At 40.3% G+C, this 22,694-nt stretch overlaps 1 protein-coding gene across 1 annotated transcript; it reads left to right on the forward strand.

Moving 5' to 3' along the window:
* Window positions 1–4,144: 4,144 nt before the first annotated feature.
* LOC103106146 (serine protease 48-like) lies at window positions 4,145–12,172 on the forward strand. The gene is made up of 6 exons (XM_007499153.3): window positions 4,145–4,317; window positions 4,509–4,535; window positions 4,703–4,865; window positions 5,323–5,615; window positions 11,219–11,382; window positions 11,593–12,172. The coding sequence occupies exons 1-6, from the start codon at window positions 4,251–4,253 to the stop codon at window positions 11,878–11,880; spliced, it is 1,002 nt and encodes a 333-aa protein (XP_007499215.1). The 5' UTR covers window positions 4,145–4,250; the 3' UTR covers window positions 11,881–12,172.
* Window positions 12,173–22,694: the final 10,522 nt, after the last annotated feature.

Raw genomic sequence — 22,694 nt, forward strand, 5'->3', positions numbered from 1 at the left:
CCCACCAGGACCCAGAAGCTGAGCCATGGTGACCGGGGAGCCAGGATTGCAGGTGGCCCTTCTGGCAGGTTAATTAACCCTTTAAAGCCAGGGTTCCCAGGACTCAAGATTGAGTCAGGCAGGGGCTGGGCTTGTACTTTGAATTGTGTTCTATCAGAACTAAAATATAAATCTAATATTCTTCCCCTCCCCAGAGACTAGGTAGTCTCTGGTAGGAAGGCAGGAAGGAGGATTATGACTCCTACATGTTGTGGGAGTTTGGATGCTTGGGATTATACCTTTGGACATAAATATTCCTTTGTTAAAAGCTCCTGCATTCCCCAGAAATTGGGGACATGATACTGTTCAGTCTACATAATAGAATATAGAAAAATAAAGGGTCTCTACAACTGTTCAGTTCAAACAAGGAAAGAATAATACTACCCTGAGAAGTCCTACGGGACATTTTGGGCATTTTGTTAGGCATCTCAAAATCATCATGTTCAAAATAGAACTCATTATTTTTTCTCAAAAGCCAGTTTACAGGATAGAATATAAGAGTTTACCCCAGTTTACCCAAACCCCAGCCAGCCCTGAGAATTAAGAGTTTGGGGGGCAGTGGGGGGGTACCCACATGTCTGTGGCTCTGGAGATCTCCTGTTGGCTAATCAAAGTCCATGCTTTCTGTCCATCTCCACTTTATTCTTTTTTTCTCAGTCTTAAATCATATCTTAAATACACTTCACAGGACTGTCCTTCAGGGTATTTCCCCAAGTCCACCCAGGCAGCCCAGCTCCAAATGACACTAGAGGTCCTGCTAGAGAAGAGAATGGAGAAGTCAATGAGGTTAGAGAGATGGCTAGAAGGACCATCAGGGTTCTTAGTGTTGTAAGTGGCCTTGTGAAGCAGGTAATGCAGATATTAATTATTGTCACATTTCACAGATAAAAAATAACTGAGCCTTGGCCCTATCAACCCATATTGCAAGTTTACGAGTAACTTGATCCTGGTCACTCAGATAACAAGTTTCAGAGTTCAAATCAAAATCTCCCAGGTCCAAGTCCAAGTTCATATCTTTTTGCTTTAAGCCAAGCTGTTAGATAATAAAACTGAAATGGCAAGGATCTTTGTCATCTATTCCAATTCATGTCCTTTCAAATCACAGTCCTGTTGGCCTGAGTCATATAAGAGACTCCTCCTGCCCAGAGAATCTCCCAGGATCCTCATGGTCCTGGGGTTCCTTCCAAAGAATCTGTGGTCCTCCAACCCCTCTGATTTATTTCTTTCCCATCTCACCCAGGGCACCTTCACTCAGGTTGGTTTTTCTCATCTAGTCTGAGCCTCTCTCTGTCCCTCATCAGTCTCTGATCGATAGGTCTTCCTTCCTTCCTTCCTTCCTTCCTTCCTTCCTTCCTGGCCTGGGCTTTCTCCCTTATCCCTCCCACCCATCACCACACCTGCTGAATTCTAAATTCAAAAATCCTTCAGATGGTTCCCCCTGTAAACCCTCCCTAGCAAAGGGAAAAAGAGAGGGAGGCAGACTTTGGTGTTACTTCACCCCTTTCCTATCATGGACCCCTTTAATAGCCTGCTGAAGCCTGTGGACTCCTCTGAATGTTTTTAGATGCATGTGATAAAATGTACAGACTACAAAGGGAGCGGAGAAAAAGGGGGAACAAATATTTATTAAGTGCCAGGCATGGTGCCGGAGAATATTTTACAAATATGATCTCATGTGATCCTCAAAACAACCTTATTATTAATCTCATTTTACAAATGAGGGAATTGAGGCAAACAGAAATTAAGTGACATGTCTGGGGGTCACACAGCTAGTATGTGATGGAGGCTGATTTTGAACTCAGATCCTCCTGACTCCAGGCTTAGCACTCATTTATTTCAACACCTAAAAACTCCTGATCTAGTAAAATTTTTGTTATGGTTCAGTTGTTTCTAACTCTTCATGATCCCATTTGGGGTCTTCTCTAGCAAAGATATGAGAGTGACTTTTTATTTCCTTCTCCAGCTCATTATACAGAGGAGAAATCCGAGGTAAAAAAAAAGATGAAATGACTTCCCCAGGGTCACACAGTAATTATCTAAAGCAGGGTTGGAATTCAGGTCTTCCTGACTCCAGGTCTAGCATTCTATCCATCGTGCCACCTGCCAGCCCTATATAGTCTAATAGTCTCATTTTACAAAAGAGGAAACTGAGGTCCAAAAGTGACTTGTCTGAGGTCACACAACTAGCAAGAGATGAAGAAAGAACTCCAACATTATCTGGTTGTTCTGATCCAGAGCTTTCCCCAAGGTATCAGGAGATAAAAACCTAGAGGAAAGTTCCAGAAAGCACAGGCAGGATAATTATGTCACAAGCAGCTTCTGCAGAGCTGAAAAGGTAGAAAAGCACTGATAAGAATGTAAATAGCCTCAGACACTTCCCAGCTCTGTGACCCTGGGCAAGTCACTTAACCTCCATTGCCTAGCCCTTACCACTCTTCTGCCTTGGAACCAATACACAGTATTGATTCTAAGATGGAAGGTAAGGGTTTAAAAAAAAAAAGAATGTAAATAATAAGAGCTAACATTTATATAGTTGTTACTACAGGCCAGGCACTGTGTTAAGAGCTTTATGATTATTATCTCATTTGATCTTCATGAAAGGCTATTATTATACCCATTTTACAGATGAAGAAACAAAGGCAAACAGAGAAGAGGTGACTTGCTCCAAGCAAAAGAGAGGTCAGAGGTCAGAGCTGAAGACCAAACTTTCAGAGGTTTTTCTTCCTCTCTAATAGGCCCCATATCCTAGATGTGCTGAGATATAGCCAGGCCCCTCTCTCCCAGGGTCATTGATCCCAGATCCTTATTTCTTGTGGTCCTTAGAGCACTTGGGTCCTTCTAGACCTAGGTTAGGTAAGAACAGCCTTCTGTTATCTCTGCTCCCATCAGTCTTTCCCACTGAACCTGAATGAGTATAAAACTCCTATTTTCAGGGTCTGTCAGACTAATGCCTCTCAGACAGCCCTGGGGTCCAAAAGCTATTCCTCACCTGTCCCAGTCAAGCCTGCCAGCTCTGCCCTACTGTTCCTCGGGTTCAAGGTCAGACTGTTTTATTGTTCCTCAGCAGAGGAATCCCCATTTTTTTTTCCTTTTAAACTCTTCCCTTCCATCGTAGAATTAATACTGTGTATAGTTCCAAGGCAGAAGAGTGGTAAGGGCTGAGCAATGGGGGTTAGGTGACTTGCCCAGGGTCACACAGCTAGGAAGTGTCTGGGGCCACATTTGAACCCAGGACCTCCCATCTCCAGGCCTGGCTCTGTATACATTGAGCCACCCAGCTGCCCCAAAGGATCCCTCTTATGCAGCATATGATTTCACAAGAACTACAAGGACAGTTAAAGTATCACATAATTTCCATCATCAGTAAGGGCAGAGGAAAGGAGAAAGAAAAGAAATCCAATCAAGCTTTTTATAAAATACACAGAAGAAAATAAAAAGACATCCAGAAGAGGACACAAAGAAGTCCATTTTTAAAGTGCCCTCTTTTAGATATAATTATATATGTATGTTGTGTGTTATGCCTAATTATGTATATGTGTATATAATGATGCATGTATAATGATACCATAGTATTAGATATAGTGATGGCATGTTATACAGATAATATGATAATTTACTCTTATGCATATATTGTGATGGTGTGTTATGATATGTTCATATATGATAGTAGATATATTTATTGCCTTATTGGACAGATATTATATGTTTATTTTTAATTTCTAAATATATATAAAGGAGGCAACTGGATGGCTCAGTGGATTGAGAGTCAGGCCTAGAGACGGGAGGTTCTAGGTTCAAATCAAATAAATAAATATACATATATGTACACTATATATATATATATATATATGTTATGCTGGATATAAGTTCTTGGGTTCATATTCAATCCTCTCTTTTGTTCATTCTAGAATACTGAAATGTTTGTGTTTGTTGTTGATTGAATTTGTAATAAAAATGAAAATCTGGGAGGATGTAAAGGGGACAAGTTAGATTTAGACACAGGGGAAGAAGGGACACACACACACACACACACAGAGCCACCACTCCCCATGTCCCAGTCCCCTAGGACTGCAGGGGACGCCACTCTCCCGAGTTGTGTTGCAGGAAGAAGAGGAACCAGTAGGGGGCAGGGTGGGGAGAACAGGGAGTAAGAGAGATCCCTATAATCTGCCCCAGAATCCTTCCCCGGCCCTCGGCGCCCCATCCCAAGCATGAAGACCACGTGCTGGGGCCCCCTGGCCCTCCTGCTTCTCCTCCTCCTGGGGACCCAGGGATACAGTGAGGCCGGGAAGGGGTCCAGCCCTTGGGGAGGGGCCAGAGGGAGGGTGCTGAGGACAGGGCTCCTCATGGCTGTGGGGTGGGATGGAGAACAGGACAAAGGCTGTGTGTTGGGTGGCAGCCCAATGGGATGCTAAGATTCCCAGGGAAGACTACCCAGAGGTTCATCTTTCCCTGTTTGCCTCCCCCAGAAATCGATGGGATAAATATGGAGGAAGGTAAGGCACTTCTCAGAAGAGATGAGCTTCTGAGCGGATGGGGGGAGGGGAGGGAAGAGCAGACTATAGAAATGGGCAGGACTCCTGAGGCCAGGTGCGGAGAGGAGGTAACATCGTATTGGACAGAATGCCTGAATCCCTCCAATCGCCTTTGCCTCTCCTCCAAGTATGCGGAAGGCCCCACCAATCAGGGCGAGCCTTGAAGGACGTGGACCCATCTCTGCTCAGGTGGCCCTGGCAGGCCAAACTCATCTATAAGAAGAGACACTGGTGTGAGGCCACCCTCATCTCGCCCAGCTGGATCTTAACGGCAGCCCACTGCTTCCGCAAGTGAGTGCCCACTGTGGGCAAGAGGAGGTAGGATTCACGGATCCCAATTAAGGCCCATGGGGGAGCCCAGAACCCTTGGCCCTCTCTTCTCCCTTCCAGGACGGAATGGGGAGAGGATGGGGTGGAGAGAGATGCTATATTAATTTACCCGTCTCCGGATCTGACACTCACCCCAGATATCCCCTCTTCCCCAGACTCTGTCTCCAGCACTGAGGAACTTTGTTCATCTGAATTGAACTAATCACTCAGAGAATACCACCGGAGGTTCCTAAGCATCAAAGCAAGACCTCACCTCCTCTAAAAAGTTCACAGCGCCAGAATGAGCCATTCCTTTGGACTTTTAGCCCAAGAATATTCTCCTAACCTCAGGGACACTCCCTGCCCCCAACAGACAAAGTCCCCCAGACTCAACAATTTCTGAGGCCATTCTAACCTTTCTTCCCCTCCTTTCCTACAGTCAAACAAAAAATCCCTGGCTTTGGAAAGTTCACCTAGGATCCAAGAAAATCAGGCTCGATCAACCAAATGTTAACCAGTTTTATGACAGACATGTGTCAGAAATCATCCTGTACCCTCACTACAATAGAAATCCGTCCAAGGACATTGCCTTGGCCAAGATGAGTTCCCCAGTATCCTTCATGCATACCATCCAGCCCATTTGTCTCCCTACTTCCTTGGAAGAGTTTCAGAATGTGACCTCCTGCTGGTTGACTGGCTGGGGAAGAGAGCAGGAAGCACAAATGAGAATGAGTAAGAGGAGCTGTTGTTCTAGGGCACTGATGGCAAACCTTTTAGAGATCCAGTGCCCAAACTGCAACCCTCCCACAGCATGTGAGCTGCCCCCTTATCCCAGACAGGGGAGGGAGGAAGCACTCCCATTGGGCTGCTGGGCAGAGGTAGGGCATGTGAGAAATGTCCTCAGGCATGTGGAGAGGGGGAGGGGAGTAGCCCCCTCCCACCTGTGTACCATAGGTTCTCCAACATGGTTCTAGGGGACTACTTCCTCCTAGATCCCTGCTAAGAGGGATCTTGCATTTCTACAGTTTACAACTCCCAAAGCACCTGCACAGCCCCCATCTCATTTGAGCCTGCAGTAAGTAATCTAAGAAACTGAGACCCAGAAGGGTTCCTTAGCTTTTATACAGAGTTCTAAACATGCTTTGCCACATGAGATAGATGCTTATTAAATATGTATTTTTAATTGTTGAAGAATTTGAAGCCTACTATGTACCCTTTGGTTTGTTGGTTGCTCTGAGAGATACAGAAGAAATTAAGTTATTGATGTCTCATCTTAAACAAGCTTCTTGAAAGCAAACTAGCATAATACACTCTAAGCAATCATTGTGATTCAGACCTATCTGACCTTACATGACCCTTTTGGAGTTTATTTGGCAAAGATGCTGGAGTGTTTGCCATTTCCTTCTTCAGTTTCATTTTATAAAGGAACTGAGGCAAATGGGGTTAAGTGACTTGCCCAAGGTCACAGAGCTAGTAAGTGTATAAGGCTGAATTTCAACTCAGGAAGATGAATCTTCCTGACTCCAGGTCTGGTAGTCCATCCACTAGCTGCCAACAATTACATTAAGTAATTAGAGAATAATTAGGAGCTAAATGATGCGGTTCTCACTGTAATCCAAGTCAGAAGACAAGAATAAGGATAAAGTAGCTAGAGAAGACTTTATGGAGGAGATAGGTCTTGAGCCAAGGCTGAAGGAATAGGTGAGATTTAGCAGAGCTGGATTAGCAGTTCCTGCCCCTAACTCAGGTATAGGCAAGCAAAGAGCTGGTTGAGGAAGAAGCTCCAGACTCGGCTGTTTATGTCTTCTAAATTTGCTAGCCAGAAGGTAAGGCAAAAAAGGGGCTAGAGTTAAGGAGAGGAAGCTCTGGATGAGGCTGGCTGTACCCTCTAAATTTATTAACCACAGAAGCACAAACTGAATTGAGGTTGCCCGGAGTGGACCAGAGAAACAAGAGAACTGGTTAGGTAGAGAGAAGGAGTCATTTCAAGGGGAAATAATCTTACTGGGAAAGTCTAAGGCAATGATGGGTTTGTGTGTGGTAAAGAGCAGTAAGAAGATCTCTCTGGGTGGAATAGAGGATACAAGTCAAAAAGTAACAGGAAATAAAGTTGATGCATTATCACCTAGGTAGTTAGGTGGTGCGGTTGATAGAGCCCTGACTTGGAGCCAGGATGACCTGAGTTCAAATACTGACTCAGCTACTTCCCTAGCATTGTGTGATGCTAGACATGTCACTTGATTTCTCACTTTCCTCATCTGAAAATGGGAATGATAATAGTACCTACCTCCCAGAGTGGTTGTGAGAATCAAATGAGCTCCAATTTTTAAAGCATTCTATAAAAGCTAACTACAGCTTCCTATGTAATACCCATCCTCTTAACCTAAATCAACTATGAATTAATGAGTAAAAAAGATGACTTGAACATAATGAAGGACAAGATTCTGCATCTAATTCCCTTCCTCTCTATTCCTGTTCTATACAACTATTTGTGCTTGCAAGTGTTTGAGGAGTGATTTTGTAGCTGAGACAGAAGACTGGGCTTTGGAGGAGTATTGGGAGGGGTCAGATTTGGAGTTTGTTAGAGCAGGAAAAACATGAAGAAAATAAGGGGTTACTGCTTTCTAACAGAACAAATGATCTGTGAAAAGTTCACCTCACTGATATTTAAGTCTCCAAAGGACTTATCAAGGAAATGGGATTGGGTGGAGGTGGGGGAATCATTTTATAAGGGATGCAAGGATCAGCAAATGCTTTTTGCTTATGTTGATCAGATTCTGACCAACTGCAATGTCATTTATGAGAAACATCTTGGAAATATAACTTTCCATGGTTGGCTATTGACATGAATGTCCACAGATCAAGAAAGCAATGCCATTCTCAATAACCTATCTCAACTTTGGAATCAAAGCTAAGAACTGTTCATTCTGGGTCATTCTTAATGTCATTCCTTATTAAATTGGCTTAAGAAGGAAGGGGACAAGCTGAACTATTTCCATCAGGAGTTCATAACCTGGGAATTGTGACCCTGTTTTTGTTTTCTAATATTTTGATAACCATATTTCCATATGTTAGATTTCCTTTGTAAAACTAAGAATTTTATTTTATGTATTAAAGAATATTATTCTTGGAAAAATATCCTAAATTAATTACATAATTAAAGGTTAATAAAGGAAAAAATACAGCTATGTTTTAAGATGAGAGATTTTTTAAAAGAATATTATCCTAAGGAAAGTTCTGTGGGTTTTGCCTGTGTATCTTTGGGCAAGTCACTTAACCAATCAGGGCCTCTGTTCCTTCATCTATAAGTGATTAGAGTAGATAATCTTTATCTTCTAAATCGTATAACTAATGTCCTTCACCTTTCTTTGGGCATGGACTTCTTCAGAAGTCTGGTGAAACCTATGAGCTCCTTTTCAGAATGATATTTTTAAAAGCATAAAATGAAGTACAAGCATCCTTTCCACATCTTGACTTTCTCCATCACATTTTTGATATTTCTCAGGTCAGCATAAAAAATTAAAATGGGAATTCTTGAGTTTTGCAGAAGCCACAGATGACATGCAAATGCCAGCAGGAAACACAGAAAATGTTTAGAAATTTGGAAATGTATAAAATATATATGCATAGTATTATATAATCTCCATGTAGTTTATCTTTTAACACCATAAATATACACAATTTCTTTTTTCAAGTTAAAATAAGTACAGTTAGTTTGCAAAAAGAACATGAAGGCCAGCTGACAACACACAAAGGCTAAAATAGTAGAAATATTAAAAAGGGGGCAGCTGGGTAGCTCAGTGGATTGAGAGTGAGGCCTAGAGATGGAAGTTCCTAGGTTCAAATCTGACCTCAGAAACTCCCTAGCTGTGTGACCCTCAGAAAGTCACCATTGCCTAGCCCTTACCACTCCTCTGCCTTGAAACCAATACCATTCGTCTGCTTGAAGGCAGAAGGTAAGATTTTTTAAATATACATATCATTAAAGGTTTATTAACTCATAAATGCATATAAGATGCTGTTAGTACCCCATAAAGAAAGAAGAAAAAAAATTCAGACTTCTCTGGTGTGAAGGGAGAGTCGAAAAAGATTTGTGGATTTTCAAATTGTGGAGGAGCCCCTAACACTGCCCCTCCAAGGAGTACCTTAAAAAGGAAGTCAATTATGTTGAAATACAGTTATTAAAGAAAAATTTTAAGCAAACAGCAAATATACAGACCCCCTACATTAAGAACTCCTGCCCTAAAGGGTTTGAGATCACTTAAAATGAATTCATCATGAGCTTTTTCTACCAATGCCCAGAGATGAAGAGACTCATCCACAAGTCTAGAACACAGGACTTCGGATGCTTCCTTTTCATGCTCTTTCCAACCAGCAGACCTCCTTACCATGTCCCCTGTCATCAAATGGGAAGAACACACTTTCATAACCAAATGAACAAGCCCATCCCAACCCAAAGAATGTGTCTGAGTACAAAAGACAAGAAAGGAGGAGCAACTCTCCCCAAGTAATTATAACACAAGAATTTGAGAAGAGATTCCTTCCTTTGACAGAAGGCAAAAGACCCATCAATCAATCAATCAATATATAATTATTTATTTATTTATTTATTTATTAAGCATCTACTATGTACTAGGCACTACACTAGAAACAGGATAAAAATTCACAAGCAGAAAGTTCCTGCCCTTAAGGAACTTACGGTGTTTCTGTGTGTGTGTGTACATCTGAATAATGTGTGGATGGATGTATCCATATTAATATATATAATATTTTATATATTTTAAACCCTTACTTTCTGTCTTAGAATCTATACTGAGTATCAATTCCAAGACAGAAGAGTGGTAAATGCTAGGCAATTGGGATTAAGTGATTTGTCCAAGGTCACATAGCTGGGAAGTGTCTGAGGTCAGAAGAAATTAAAAAAATAAATAAATCATTACCTTCTGTCTTATAATCTATACGACGTATCAGTTCCAAGACAGAAGAGCATTAAGGACTAGGCAATGAGGGTTAAGTGACTTGCCCAGGCTCTCACAGCTAGGAAGTACTTGAGACCACATATGAACCCAGAACATCCATCTCTGAGCCTAGCTCTCAATCCACTGAGCCGCCCAGCTACCCCCAGAATTTATATTTTTATAACCAAAAAACAGGAAGAGATGGGCCCCTCTCCAGCACAGTCTAAGTCAAGATAGATTTTCTTTCATCATTAATTAATGTTTATTGAATGTGTCTTAAGTAGCCAATAGTTTGCAAACACTTGGAAGGTATAAAAGACATATAAGACCGTTTCTACTCTCAAGGAACTTACTATAATCTCATTAAAGAGGCAAAATACAGGCATATGAAAATGTAAAGAGTAATACCATGCAAGGATTAATAAGTTCCAAGGGAGTGATCTTGCCTGGAAAAAGCTATAAGAAAAGGTCATTGTGAGCTGAGTGGGTCAGGGAAGACTCTTGGAAGAGGTGAGACTTGACTCTGGCCAAAGGCAGATAGAATTTCAGAGGGTGAAAAGAACATTTCAGGAAAGGGAAACAACATGACCAGAATTTAAGACTGAAAAGGTAAGGGTATGACATATTCAAGTGCCTTGACTTTGAATAAATTTGCTAAATTTGACCTATATCCTCAATGAGTAGCTTCACTTTTTCATTCAAAAGCACAAATTCCCAAAATTTCTGAAAATCCCCTATTACAAAGGAAAGACAAAAATCACACTTGAGAACAACAGATATTAACTAAGTCTCCATAAACTTGTTTTTAATATTTTTATAACTATTTGAATACATTCAGTTTCTATTGAAATCCAACATATTTTGTTTATGTATTTAAAAACATTATTCTGGAGGGGAAGCTGGATAGCTCAGTCGACTGAGAGTCAGACCTAGAGATGGGAGGTCCTAGGTTCAAATCTAGCCTCAGATACTTCCCAGCTGTGTGAGCCTGGGCAAGTCACTTGGCCCCCATTGCCTAGTCCTTACCACTCTTCTGCCTTGGAACCAATACACAGTATTGATTCTAAGATGGAAGGAAAGCGTTTAAAAATAAAATTAAAAACAACATTATTTTGAGTATAAGCCATAGGCTTCACCAAACTGCTAAAGTCCACAATACAAAAAAATTAAGAACCTCTGCTCCAGGCAAAATGTAAAAGAGAGTTAATTTGTCCAGTGTTTTATATTTTTAGACCATTCTACACTTTTGTTAACATTGAAAATCAAGGTTTTGGCTCCCCATCATAGAGTCAGCCACTTTTGCATGTTATTCTTGAATTTTCTCCTCTCCATCTCTAACTCCAGCTATTTCTTTCCCTCCTTTTCCCACGTCATTAGATTTAAAGAAACATAGTCACGTGCAGGAGCTAGAGGTACCCCTCATTGATCAAAAGACCTGTGACATCTATTATCACAAGGGATTAAACATTTCAGGTCAAGTGAGTCTGGTATTTGATGATATGTTTTGTGCCGGCTTTTCAAGTGACAAGAATATCTGCCAGGTGAGGTGTTACAATTAAATAAAAATTTGACTGTTGACCTTTCCAAATTCCCACCAAGATTACTAAATTGTATCCAGGATTCTCTCCTGTGGCCTCAACCACCACCACCACATATTCTAGGTTCCTTTCCCTCTCTGTTCAACCCTATGAACCCTTAAAAAAAAAAAACTATACTCATCCTCTTATCTGTCTCCCTCTGTTTTCTTCCAGAGTGGCTTTGGAGGGTCCTTGTCCTGTAAGATTAATGGTACCTGGCGTCAGGCTGGGATTGTGAGCTGGGAGATGAATTGTGACCTTCCTAGCCTGCCTAGTGTCTACACCAACATCAGCATCTATACCCCCTGGATCCTAAAGACCACTAACTCAAGTACCCCTGACCTGCATCCCTCAGGGATCTTCTGCACCTTCCCTCTGCTGTTACTTTGGGATTTCTTAGGCCCCCTTAGTTCACTCTTCACCTTCATCCTAATCAAGTTCATCACGTTCATCATTTCTTAGTTTATCCTAGTCAAGATTCAGCAAGTGTGGCTAAGAACTAGTTCTCAACCCAAGGCTAGACATTATAGCAAAGATTAAGTCAAAGTCTTTACTTGCCCCAGTTAAATGATATTTGAAGACACCACCATCCCCAGCACCTAAGGAAGCTGGCACATTAGAAATAGACAATTAAATTGTAGTAATACTTAAGGATGGAGGTCAGAAAAACTTTGGGTCCTTTATGCACTCACAAGCTTCTTTCTTTGTTTACCATGGATTGACTGTTACAATAAAGATTTTCTTTTTATGTGGACTGTGTGGATTCTCTGTGGATTCTTTTTTAAATTGATTCCTTATTATACTATCACTAATCATAGCTTGGCAGAGGGCAGTGGTAGAGGTGAAAGTCTTACTTTTCCTGAGAACTCTGACACAGCTTCCCTCTGTTTCTCTCTTCAAGAGGACTGCTAGAGGGATTCATTCTCTCTATGACCTCTGTGCCACTCATATCCTTTCCAGTCCCTCTCACTACCCTTTGGAACCAGAATCTAAATATAAGGCCAGATGGCTCCAATTCACAGAATCACATGCTTCAATAATTAGAAGAGAATTCAAAAACCATTTAGTCCATTTCTGAATTCCTGGAACTGTAGAGCATTCTCTACCCCTCAGTATGAATCTATTTACTTGCCTAAGACCCTTTCTCATTATCTCTTCCCCATTTTCTGAATCATTATCAAAAAGATCATTTCCAGAGATTCTGACATCCTTCCTCATTTTCTTCAAAGTGCAGTTGGCTACTGGTTTATGTCCAGCAGGGCAGGGGGTGATTCCCACTCCTAGGTGAGACAGGCTAAGAAATGGGCCTTGGACTAATAAAGCCCCAAAAATTATAAAAGAGGAGAATGGCTTCAGATGGGATGCTTAGAATTCAAGGGGCATGTGGTATGGATTTAAGTAAGAAGGACTTAACTAGAAGAAGATGGTGTAGCCCCAGCTGAGGTAGTCTAAGGCCTTAACTATGGGACTTTGATCCATTAGAGTGGAGTACTGAATACAGTGGTACGGAGCTAGTAGTGATATGGAACTGGCCTGGGATGGGTCAAGGTCCCAGAGATGATGATAAAAGCAAAGAATTGGTTTAGTATGAACTAGTGTGGAAAGGCTTCTGCTCAAAGGTATTCAAAGGATGGAATGTCAAAGTTTCACATCATATAATTTTAGATTTTATAAGTTATACATTTAGATTTTAGAGATAATTTGGGAATCATAAACAGTCTAGTTTAACCCTCTTATTTTATTGATGAAGAAATTCAATCCTAGGGTAACCATTAGGTAGGGGCCTGAATCTGATTCTGTTTGGATAAATCCACAGTAACTACACATCCTGTGAAGGATTCTTAACATGAGGTCCATATACTTGTTTTCGTATTTTTAATATTTTGATAACTATTTCAACATACTTGGTTTCCCTGTAATCTTACATATTTTGTTTTATGTATTTGAGCATGTTCTTCTGATAAGAGATCCATACATTTCACCCAACTGACAAAGATTTTCATGAAAAAAAAAAAAGTTAGTAATCTCAGCCCTAGTTTAACTCAACACAGCCTCCTAGAGTCATGCAGAGCTGAGGAATGATGTGATTCAGAGTCTCTGTGAATCACAGAGAACATGGCACTTGCCCAGCATACCTCTTCAAAAGAACAAGGGGCCATAGCAACCATAATGAGCATGAAAGTATCCTGAATCTTGGTAAGGTCTGGATTAGAAGTTAGCTATGCCGTCTGTGATTAAAAGTAGTACAAACTGATAGTTAATAGCCATAAAAAGATGTTTAGTTTTTTTAATAACCAGATAAATGAAAATTAAAACAACCTTTAAGTAACACCTTCTACCTGCGATGGTAAACCCTTTTAGAAAGGCGGATGATGTGAGAAACATTCTCAGGTGCCCATGAAGAAGGAGAGGGGACCAATCTGCACCCCCCTTCATCCCATTCCTCTGGCTTTCTGGTAATGAACTCTGGTGATATCTGTGTTGGGGTGATGGCAAATGCCTGCAGAGAGGGCTCTGAGTGCTCCCTCTGGCACACATTCCATAGGTTTGCCACCATGGCAAATGGATGAAAATAACTAAAATGGCCAAATTCAATGATGGTTGAACTATGGGGAATTAAATATTCATACATTGTTGGCCTAAAATTTTTCACATGGTATACATAGAAATATGCAATATAAGTCATAAAACCAATAGTACCTGCTGTTTCCCCTGCTATGATTATATCCTAAGTTAATTCAAAGGATTAAAAAAGACTTTATACAAAAAAACACTCATAGCTGCATTATTCATCTCAGTAAAAAAGTGAAATAATCTATATGTTCAATAATTTAAAGAATGATTGAATAATTTATTATATAGGGAAGGGAATAACCATTTATAGAGGGCCTATTGTGTGCCGTGCACTGTGCTAAGTACTTTATATATATTATCTCAAATAGATAAGTAATTCGATGATTGGACTCATTGGATGGTTAATGGTTTTTTAAATCAACATAGCAGGAGGCCTCTAAGTACCTTAGAGATCCGTGCTTGACTCTGTATTGTTTAACATTTTTATCAATGAGTTGGAAACAAATATAGATGGAAAACCTATCAAATTTCCACCTGGTACAAGCTGAGAGGAAGAGATTACACACTGAGTTATAGATTCAGGATCCAAAAGGAGCTGGCTAGGTTCTCAGAGCACTGCGCTAAACCTAATGACACAAAATATTATAGGGTAAGTATAAAGTCTTACCCTTAAATACAAAAACCCCTAGTTTCTCAAATATAAGATGGGGGCGGGTGACTAGTTAGACGCCAGTTAATCTGAGAAAAAAAAAAGTTATTTAGTGCTCTATACATTAAAAGTTCATCTGTTTTTAGGTTGCATTAAGAAAAGCAGAGCTTCCAGGAATAGGGAGATGAGAGTTATATTGTCCTCTGCCTTCTTCGGACTTCTTGTGTTTACACCTGAGCACCATAGTTTTAGAAGGGCATCAATAAGTACACAGAAAAGGGCAACCAGGATGGTGAACTTTGTGCCCATTGGGCATGTTCATCCTGAAGAAGAGAAGACTCAATGGGGTTGTGAGCTGTCCACAAACATCTGAAGGACTCTCCTAGAGGGAAGGGCTTAGATTTGTTCTGTTTCTCCATAGAGGGCAGAGCCAGGAGAAATGAGCAGAAAATGAAAAAAAGCCAATTTAGGCTTGATGTCCTGAAAAGACAGTACAGAACCAGAATGTCAGCTTGTTGAGGGGATGGAACCCTGTCTGGGGGCTTCAAGCATTGATTGGTCAACCATTTGTTAAGTATGCTATGGTAGATATTCCTTTCGTGGATGAGCTGGACTTGCAGACCACTTCCAACATTCAAATTCTATAAATACTATAAAAAATGGGGAATTTCGAGAATACTAAAAGCTATGGAAAGATAGAACAATATAAAGCAGGGTCAATGGAGTAAGAAGACAATTCACACACATTGATTGCAGCAATATACATATATATATATATATATATATATATTTTTTTTTATGACAAAGATGGCCTCCTTCAGTCTCAAGCTGAGTCTGAATTATGTTGCTTTGTGATGCTCACAGGCTATTTAGTTCATTATTAAATATTGCACATTAAAGGTTGTTTTAAATTCACACACACAAAAAAACTAATTCTGAGTAGGGTTACTGCTCTTGTTCTGTGTTATATTTTTTGTTATCAAAATGGGAACAGATTGAATTGTAGAACACTTTTTGGAGACCAAATCCAGATAGACTTTATTTATTTACTAATATTTACTTGTTTCTTAAGAATATAGATACAGGGCAGGTAGGTGGCTCAGTAGATTTAGAGTCAGGCCTAGAGAGGAGGGAGGTTTAAATCTAACCCCAGATGCTTCCTAGCTATGTGACCCTGGGCAAGTCACTTTGCCCAGCTCTTACCACTCTTCTGCCTTGAAACCAATATACAGCATTGATTCTAAGATGGAAGGTAAGGATTTTTGTTTGGTTTTTTTTAAACCCTTACCTTCCGTCCTGGAGTCAATGTTGTATATTGGCTCCAAGGCAGAAGAGTGGTAAGGGCTAGGCAATGGGGTCATACAGCTAGGAAGTGTCTCATACAGCTAGGAAGTGTCTGAGGTCAGATTTGAACCTAGGACCTCCCATCTCTGGGCCTGGCTCTCAATCCACTGAGCCACCCAGCTGCCCCCAAAGGTAAGGGTTTAAAAATAGAGAGTATATAATAATAAGATAAATAAATTTGAAGAGGGAAAGCTATTTTTACCTCTGCCTTTTAGGTGCTCCCACAACTGATTCTTCAGCACTTGTGACATTACATGACTTTAAAACACACAACATAACTGGAAGAAAAAAATGAGCCTTTCTTATAGTCAATAAAAATTCTACATGCATGTACCCCAGAGATCATTGATTGCTAGGTTTACACTAATATCTTTATAATAACACTTTCATACTAGCAAAAAACTGGGAACAAAGTTGACGCTTATCAACTGGGAAATGGCTAAACTAATTATGGTATGTGAATGTCATGGAATATTCCTGTGCTGTAAGAAATGACGATTGTAATGATTACAAAAAAGCATGGATTTAACATGAGCTGATGCAGAGTGAAGTTAGTTATGCACAATGATTTCAACAATATAAATAGAACAATCACAAAGCAATAAAACAATGCATGCCTCAAAATTGAAAAGATCAAACATGACCCCAAAGAAGAGATATGAGAAGACACCTTTCCCCCAACCCTTGCAGAAGTGGGCAGCGCACAGGTATGAGGCAGTGGCGAGTTTCTCCAGGCAGACATTTTTCAGTCTTTACCAAGTGGTAAATTTTGCAATATTTACAAAATATTGTAAAATGTTGATAATAGCAACATTGTACCTGCCTGTGTCATACATGTTAGGTTAGTTTTCCTTAAAAGTTATTGGTGGGGGCAGGTAGGTGGCTCAGTGGATTGAGAGCCAGCCCTAGAGACGGGAGGTCCTGGGTTCAAATGTGACTTCAGACACTTCCTAGCTATGTGACTCTGGGCAAGTCACTTACCCCCCCCATTGCCTAGCCCTTACCACTCTTCTGCCTCGGAACCAATACCCAGTATTGATTGTAAGACAGAACATAAGGGTTAAAAAAGAAGTCATTGGCAACATCCTCCAGATTTAATTAACTCAAGAAACTGGCATCACAGTTCCAATTATTTTCTGAGGCTGATGGACCACCTTGGATAGTTCAGAGGCAAAGAAGTTTTATTCAGCTGAATCAACTCAAAGTACCTTCTATGCACATCTTCATTGAATATCCTTCCCCTGCTATGAATAGATAAATCTCCCTTTATTAAAAATTGAATGAATTATAGATGTTTTGTTTCATTCCAGTATCAGTCTCAAACTACCAGAAGACTAGCCTAATTGTCAAGCCCAGCCTAAAACACAGGGCTTCCTCTTGCTTCTGTAAATGTGAGCTTAGCCCCATTTAATAAAAGATTTTTCCTTCCACACCATGATTCTTACTGTCCTAGTACTGCCATCATTTGAACCTCAGCCTTCCATGGGCTATAATATCTTTTTCAACATTTTTTCAACTATATTAGGTTGTAGAGACATTTTTAAAACATTAGAATGATAATCAATTTCTTTTGTATGTCTTCCACTATTTAGTAGCAAATGCTCTCTAATGGATGATCATTAGTATATCTGCTAGCCCAACAAAGAAATAAAAGGCAGTACACATACAAAGCTTATGGAACCAAGTGAAATTTATTAAAGGCTATTTTGTAGCCAGCCAAGGCCTCTGAAAAAGGATCAAGGGCTAAAGACATGGGTATTATGGGAGTCTATCCAGGAATTGTGTCTTGCCCCAATCATTTGTTCCCTAAAACACCAGTATCCCCAGACCAGTTCTTGAGAAACAGAAGCACAAAAATGGCTCTCTAGCTTGCCCCTTATATAATATTAGCTAATGTTTATATAGCATTTTAAGGATTACAAAATAACACATATATTTCTGTATAAACATTTCATTAGAGGTATGTACTAATTATAATATCCATATACACATGTAGACTTGTATTTACATTTATATAGTATATATTACATTTATATGTATGTATACACATATATGTATATAGATATGTTGTTGTTGTTCATTTGTTTCAGTCACATCTTACTCTTCCTGACCCCATTTGGGGTTTTCTTGACAGAGATACTAAAGTGGCTTGCCATTTCCTTCTCCAGTCCATTTTACAGATGAGGAACTGAGACAAAGTTAAATGACTTACTCAGTGTCACACAACTAGTACATGTCTGAGGCCACATTTTTGAACTCAGTTCTTCCTAATTCTAGGTCTGGTGCGTTATCTCCTGTACCACTTAACTTCTCATACAGATATATATGTTGTGTGTGTGTAGTTCCATCTTTGACATATTTTGGTGACACCTCACCAGTTTTCTTTACTTCCAAGAGAGTCTATACATAAGGGTTCTTAACCTTTCTTGTGTTAGGTACCAAAAACCTTTTTTGGTCTGGGGAAGCCTTTAGATCCTGTGATATTGAAATCACTTTAAAAGACTGATATTTAGGGGGCAGCTGGGTGGCTCAGTGGTTTGAGATCCAGGCCTCGAGAGGGGAGGTCCTAGGTTCAAATCTGGCCTCAGACACTTCCCAGCTGTGTGAGCCTGGGCAAGTCACTTAACCTCCATTGCCTAGCCCTTACCACTCTTCTGCCTTGGAGCTAATACACAGTATAGACTCCAAGATGGAAGGTAAGGGTTTAAAAAAAAAAAGACTGATATATATTCTCCTCAGAATAATGTTTTTTAATACATGAAATAAAATCCAAGGAATTACAAGGAAATCAATAATACTGAAATACAGTTATCAAAAGAACTTTTAAAACAGGTTCACAGATATCAGATTAAGGAATTCTGTATTACAGAGACTTTGATTCCCAATTTTATTTCTTGAGAACTTTGAGCATTATAATTAGTTGATAGAGTAAAAGAGGGAGAAGACAAAGAGAGACATGACTCTGGTTTATCCCACAACTGACTGCACTTTTACTATTCACTACACAAAAATAGGGATCTGCTTTTATTGGCCTTGAGTTGGGGAAAACATTCTTATCTGTGTATTCTCAGAGCTGAAAGTAGCAAATAATAACAAAGAAAAGAATAAAGATGCCACTATGTTTATTCAAGATCTGAACTTCTGACTTAATTCTTATGTGGGGAGCCATCTTACCACCCCACCCCCACCCCCCGCTGTCTGATAGATCCCCAGTCTGGGGAAATGGAGACTGAAAAGCAGCCCCCAGAAAATAAGACACCCATGGAACTCCCTCTATATTACTTCTCTAACTTCCCTTACTAATGGAATTGTTATAATTATTGTTCTCTCACCAATACAGGAGAAATAATATGAGAGCAAATACTTATAGGGTTAACACATATATGTCCCACTTTAACCCCCTTAGAATAGTACCCCAAAAAGATTACATTCACAGAATTAAGATCACTAACCATTACCCCCTCCTTTCTTTCTCTTAGCAGAGATACATTCAGAGGCTCCACACCCATTGCAGGCCAAGCATGACAGATACATCAATCATTCCTCTGAAACACAAGTTACAGACACACTTCACTGGTTCGTTATGTTTACCATAAACAAGCAACTTTGCCAGGTGCTTGAATCAAACAAAAGAAAAATGCAACTTGGAAATTAAGGAAAATTCAATTCTGGCCTGCTTTAAGTTACCTTCTAACCCTGCACCTAGCTATGAATTATTTTGTTACCCATCTCCTAAGTAATTGTGATTGATTGTGAAAACTGATCAAAAGCAACAATGACTCTCCTAGCTGCTCATCCCATAGATCAGGGGGAACTAATCTCCAGATCACCCTGTTTATGTCATTCATCATTTCTGTTACAGCAACAATGTTTCATTGACTATCTCCTTAGGCTTCGTGTCTGTTGTTAGGTTCTATGGAAACATGTATGTTGAGAAATGATTGTGTGCCAGAAAAGTATGTACTCACTTGTGAATTTTAAATTTGCTCCACCCTACTTAGCCTAACAATCAGGAATGTATACACCCCTACTTAAGGATTAAGTGAGTGTTGAGGAGGATGGCCTATGACAGACATGTGCTAGCAAATGACAAATAAGAAACAACTGGGGCTGTCCTAAATCAATCTTAATCTACCATTGGTACGTGTGAGACACAGGAAGTGATGTAAAAAATAGCCTATATATTTGTGTCACTTCCTCTTGGCAGGTTATCTCTCTCAGTCTGTCTGTTTCCTCTCTCTCTCTCCCCCCTTCTCCCTCTCTCCTCTCTCTCTCTCTTCTCTCTCTCTCTCTCTCTCTCTCTCTCTCTCTCTCTCTCTCTCTCTCTCTCTCTCTCGGAGACATTGGGTTCAACTAGTGGTGTGGCTCATGGCAGCATTTTGGCGTCTTGGATTCTTGGCGTGGATCAGGTGAGGAGTCTTCCCTGAGCTCTCTCAGAGTTTAGGCTGATTCATTTTTTTCCTTTACCTTTCCTAAAATGCTATCCTCCTAGGAGAACCCTGATCTCAGAGGAGGCCTTGTGGCTGGAAGCCAAGCTAGATTAAATCTTGGAGGAAGCCTTATGGCTGAGGTCTCTGAATTCCCCTTGGCTCAGACTAGGCCGGAGAAATCTTATACCCTTTTCCCTCTCTCTTCTTCTTAATTCCTTCCCTCTATATTAATTAAACCACCATAAAATTCCCAAACTGACTTGAGTGTTTTTATTGGGATTTGAATTCATCCCTGGTGACTATAAGTATAATCTATTAGTCAAAAACCCCTAAATTTACCCCTTACACAGTGAACCTATAAAATAAACACAAACTCTGTGCATGGCAGAACACTGTGTGATGCCTAAACACAGGATTGAGCATATAATGTCTCTCACCACTTAGTCGACTGACAGCCACACCTAGACAGAGGACCCTGAACCTTAAGAGACTGCAGGCTCAGCTCCCTAAGCTCTTAAGGTTCTCAAGCCAATATCCAGACTGTAAAGTACTGGTAATAATAAAACAGTCAACATTCACTGAAGAGTGTTGTTCAATAACCACATATTAGTGATGTCTTGTACTTATAAGATGGATCTACAGGCAACTGCAAGGGCTACAAAAGACCATCTTTTCTTCTATCCATCTTTTCATTAAAGTCATAATATCTGTTTTAATTTGATTTAATTTAGAGTCTTATAGAGTTATCCAATTTTTCTGAAATAGATATTGAACTATATAGGTTACAAGTATTTTCATAGCAGCCTTCAAAAAATGTTGATCATGAGTTTGGTATGATAAGTTCATGAAGTTTCCCAGGAAGTAATATTTCTTGTTCCCTTTTAATACACAATAAAACAAATCTTTATTTGCCTCACCAAGGAGAACTTGTGACTCATCCTTTCATTTAACTATAACTTCCTTTTGTTTTCTGGCTTTATTTCTTGGGAGAATATCAAGACTGATATGATTCAGTTTTTCTAGACATAGGGATACTTCTTGGTCATTAGACAAGAAACTCATACGTTATAGCAGGGATCCTCAAACTTTTTTACACAGGGGGCCAGTTCACTGTCCCTCAGACCGTTGGAGGGCCAGACTATTTAAAAAAAACTATGAACAAATCTGTACACCACTGTCTGGGATAGCGGAGGCTTCAGCGCTGGGCCTGTCACAACTTGCACAGTTTCCATCACCACCACCACTATACTGGGCAGCATTATACACAGTGTGGAATCCCCTCCCCCAGATCACCACTCACCATGCTGATGACTTCCATTGTGCAGCCACATAATCCTTTGTGCTGCACTTCATTCTCATTCAGTTACTCTCAGAACAAGGTGCCATGCAAAGGATTATGTCACCAGAAGTAGTACTGTAAATGAGTGACACCACGCTTTGGGGTGCCGCCACATACAGTGTCCCCTCTCACTGACCACCAATGAAAGAGGTGCCCCTTCTGGAAGTGCAATGAGGGTCAGATAAATGGTCTCAGGCGGCTGCATGTGGCCCATGGGCCATAATTTGGGGACCCCTACTTTATAGTGGTGGTGTCCATGTTGTTCAGTCCTTTTCAGTCTGATTCTTTGTGATCCCATTTGGGGTTTCCTTGGCAAAGATACTGGAGTGGTTTGCTATTTCCTTCTCCAGCTCATTTTATAAATGAGGAAACTGAGGCAAATTGTTAAATGACTTGCCCAGGGTCACAAGTTAGTAAGTGTCTGTGGACAGATTTGAACTCAGGAAGATCCATCTTCCAGACTACAGGCCTGATTCTCTATCCACTGTGCCACCTAGCTGCCCCACATGTATAGTACAAATAGTTATTTTTTAATGTTCATAATCTAAAAACTGAGTTTAGTATCCTATATCCCATCCCACCCCCTCCATCTTTCTGCCATTAAAACTGCAGAAACAAAAGAGGAATGCACTGGTCTCAGGGATAGTTTACATTTGTCCTTGTTTTATGGGTTGTCAAGTCCAAATACTGAATGGTCAGCCTATCAATGAGGAGCCCTCCCATTATTTGCTACCTTGGCTCTTGTGAAACAGACAAGGTCTCTGGCTTGAACCACAAAAGAATACATAGGAGAAAATGAAAAGTGCATGAAGAAGGAACTGCTGACTATATGGGAGTTCTGAGAAATAAATAAATAATAATAATAATAATTTACACCTGGAAGGATTCAAGAAAGGTCTCATTGAAGAAGTAACCTTTTCATTATGTCTTGAAAGATGAG

Source organism: Monodelphis domestica, chromosome 7 (genome assembly GCF_027887165.1).
Source record: "Monodelphis domestica isolate mMonDom1 chromosome 7, mMonDom1.pri, whole genome shotgun sequence".
NCBI classification, from domain to species: Eukaryota; Metazoa; Chordata; class Mammalia; order Didelphimorphia; family Didelphidae; genus Monodelphis; species Monodelphis domestica.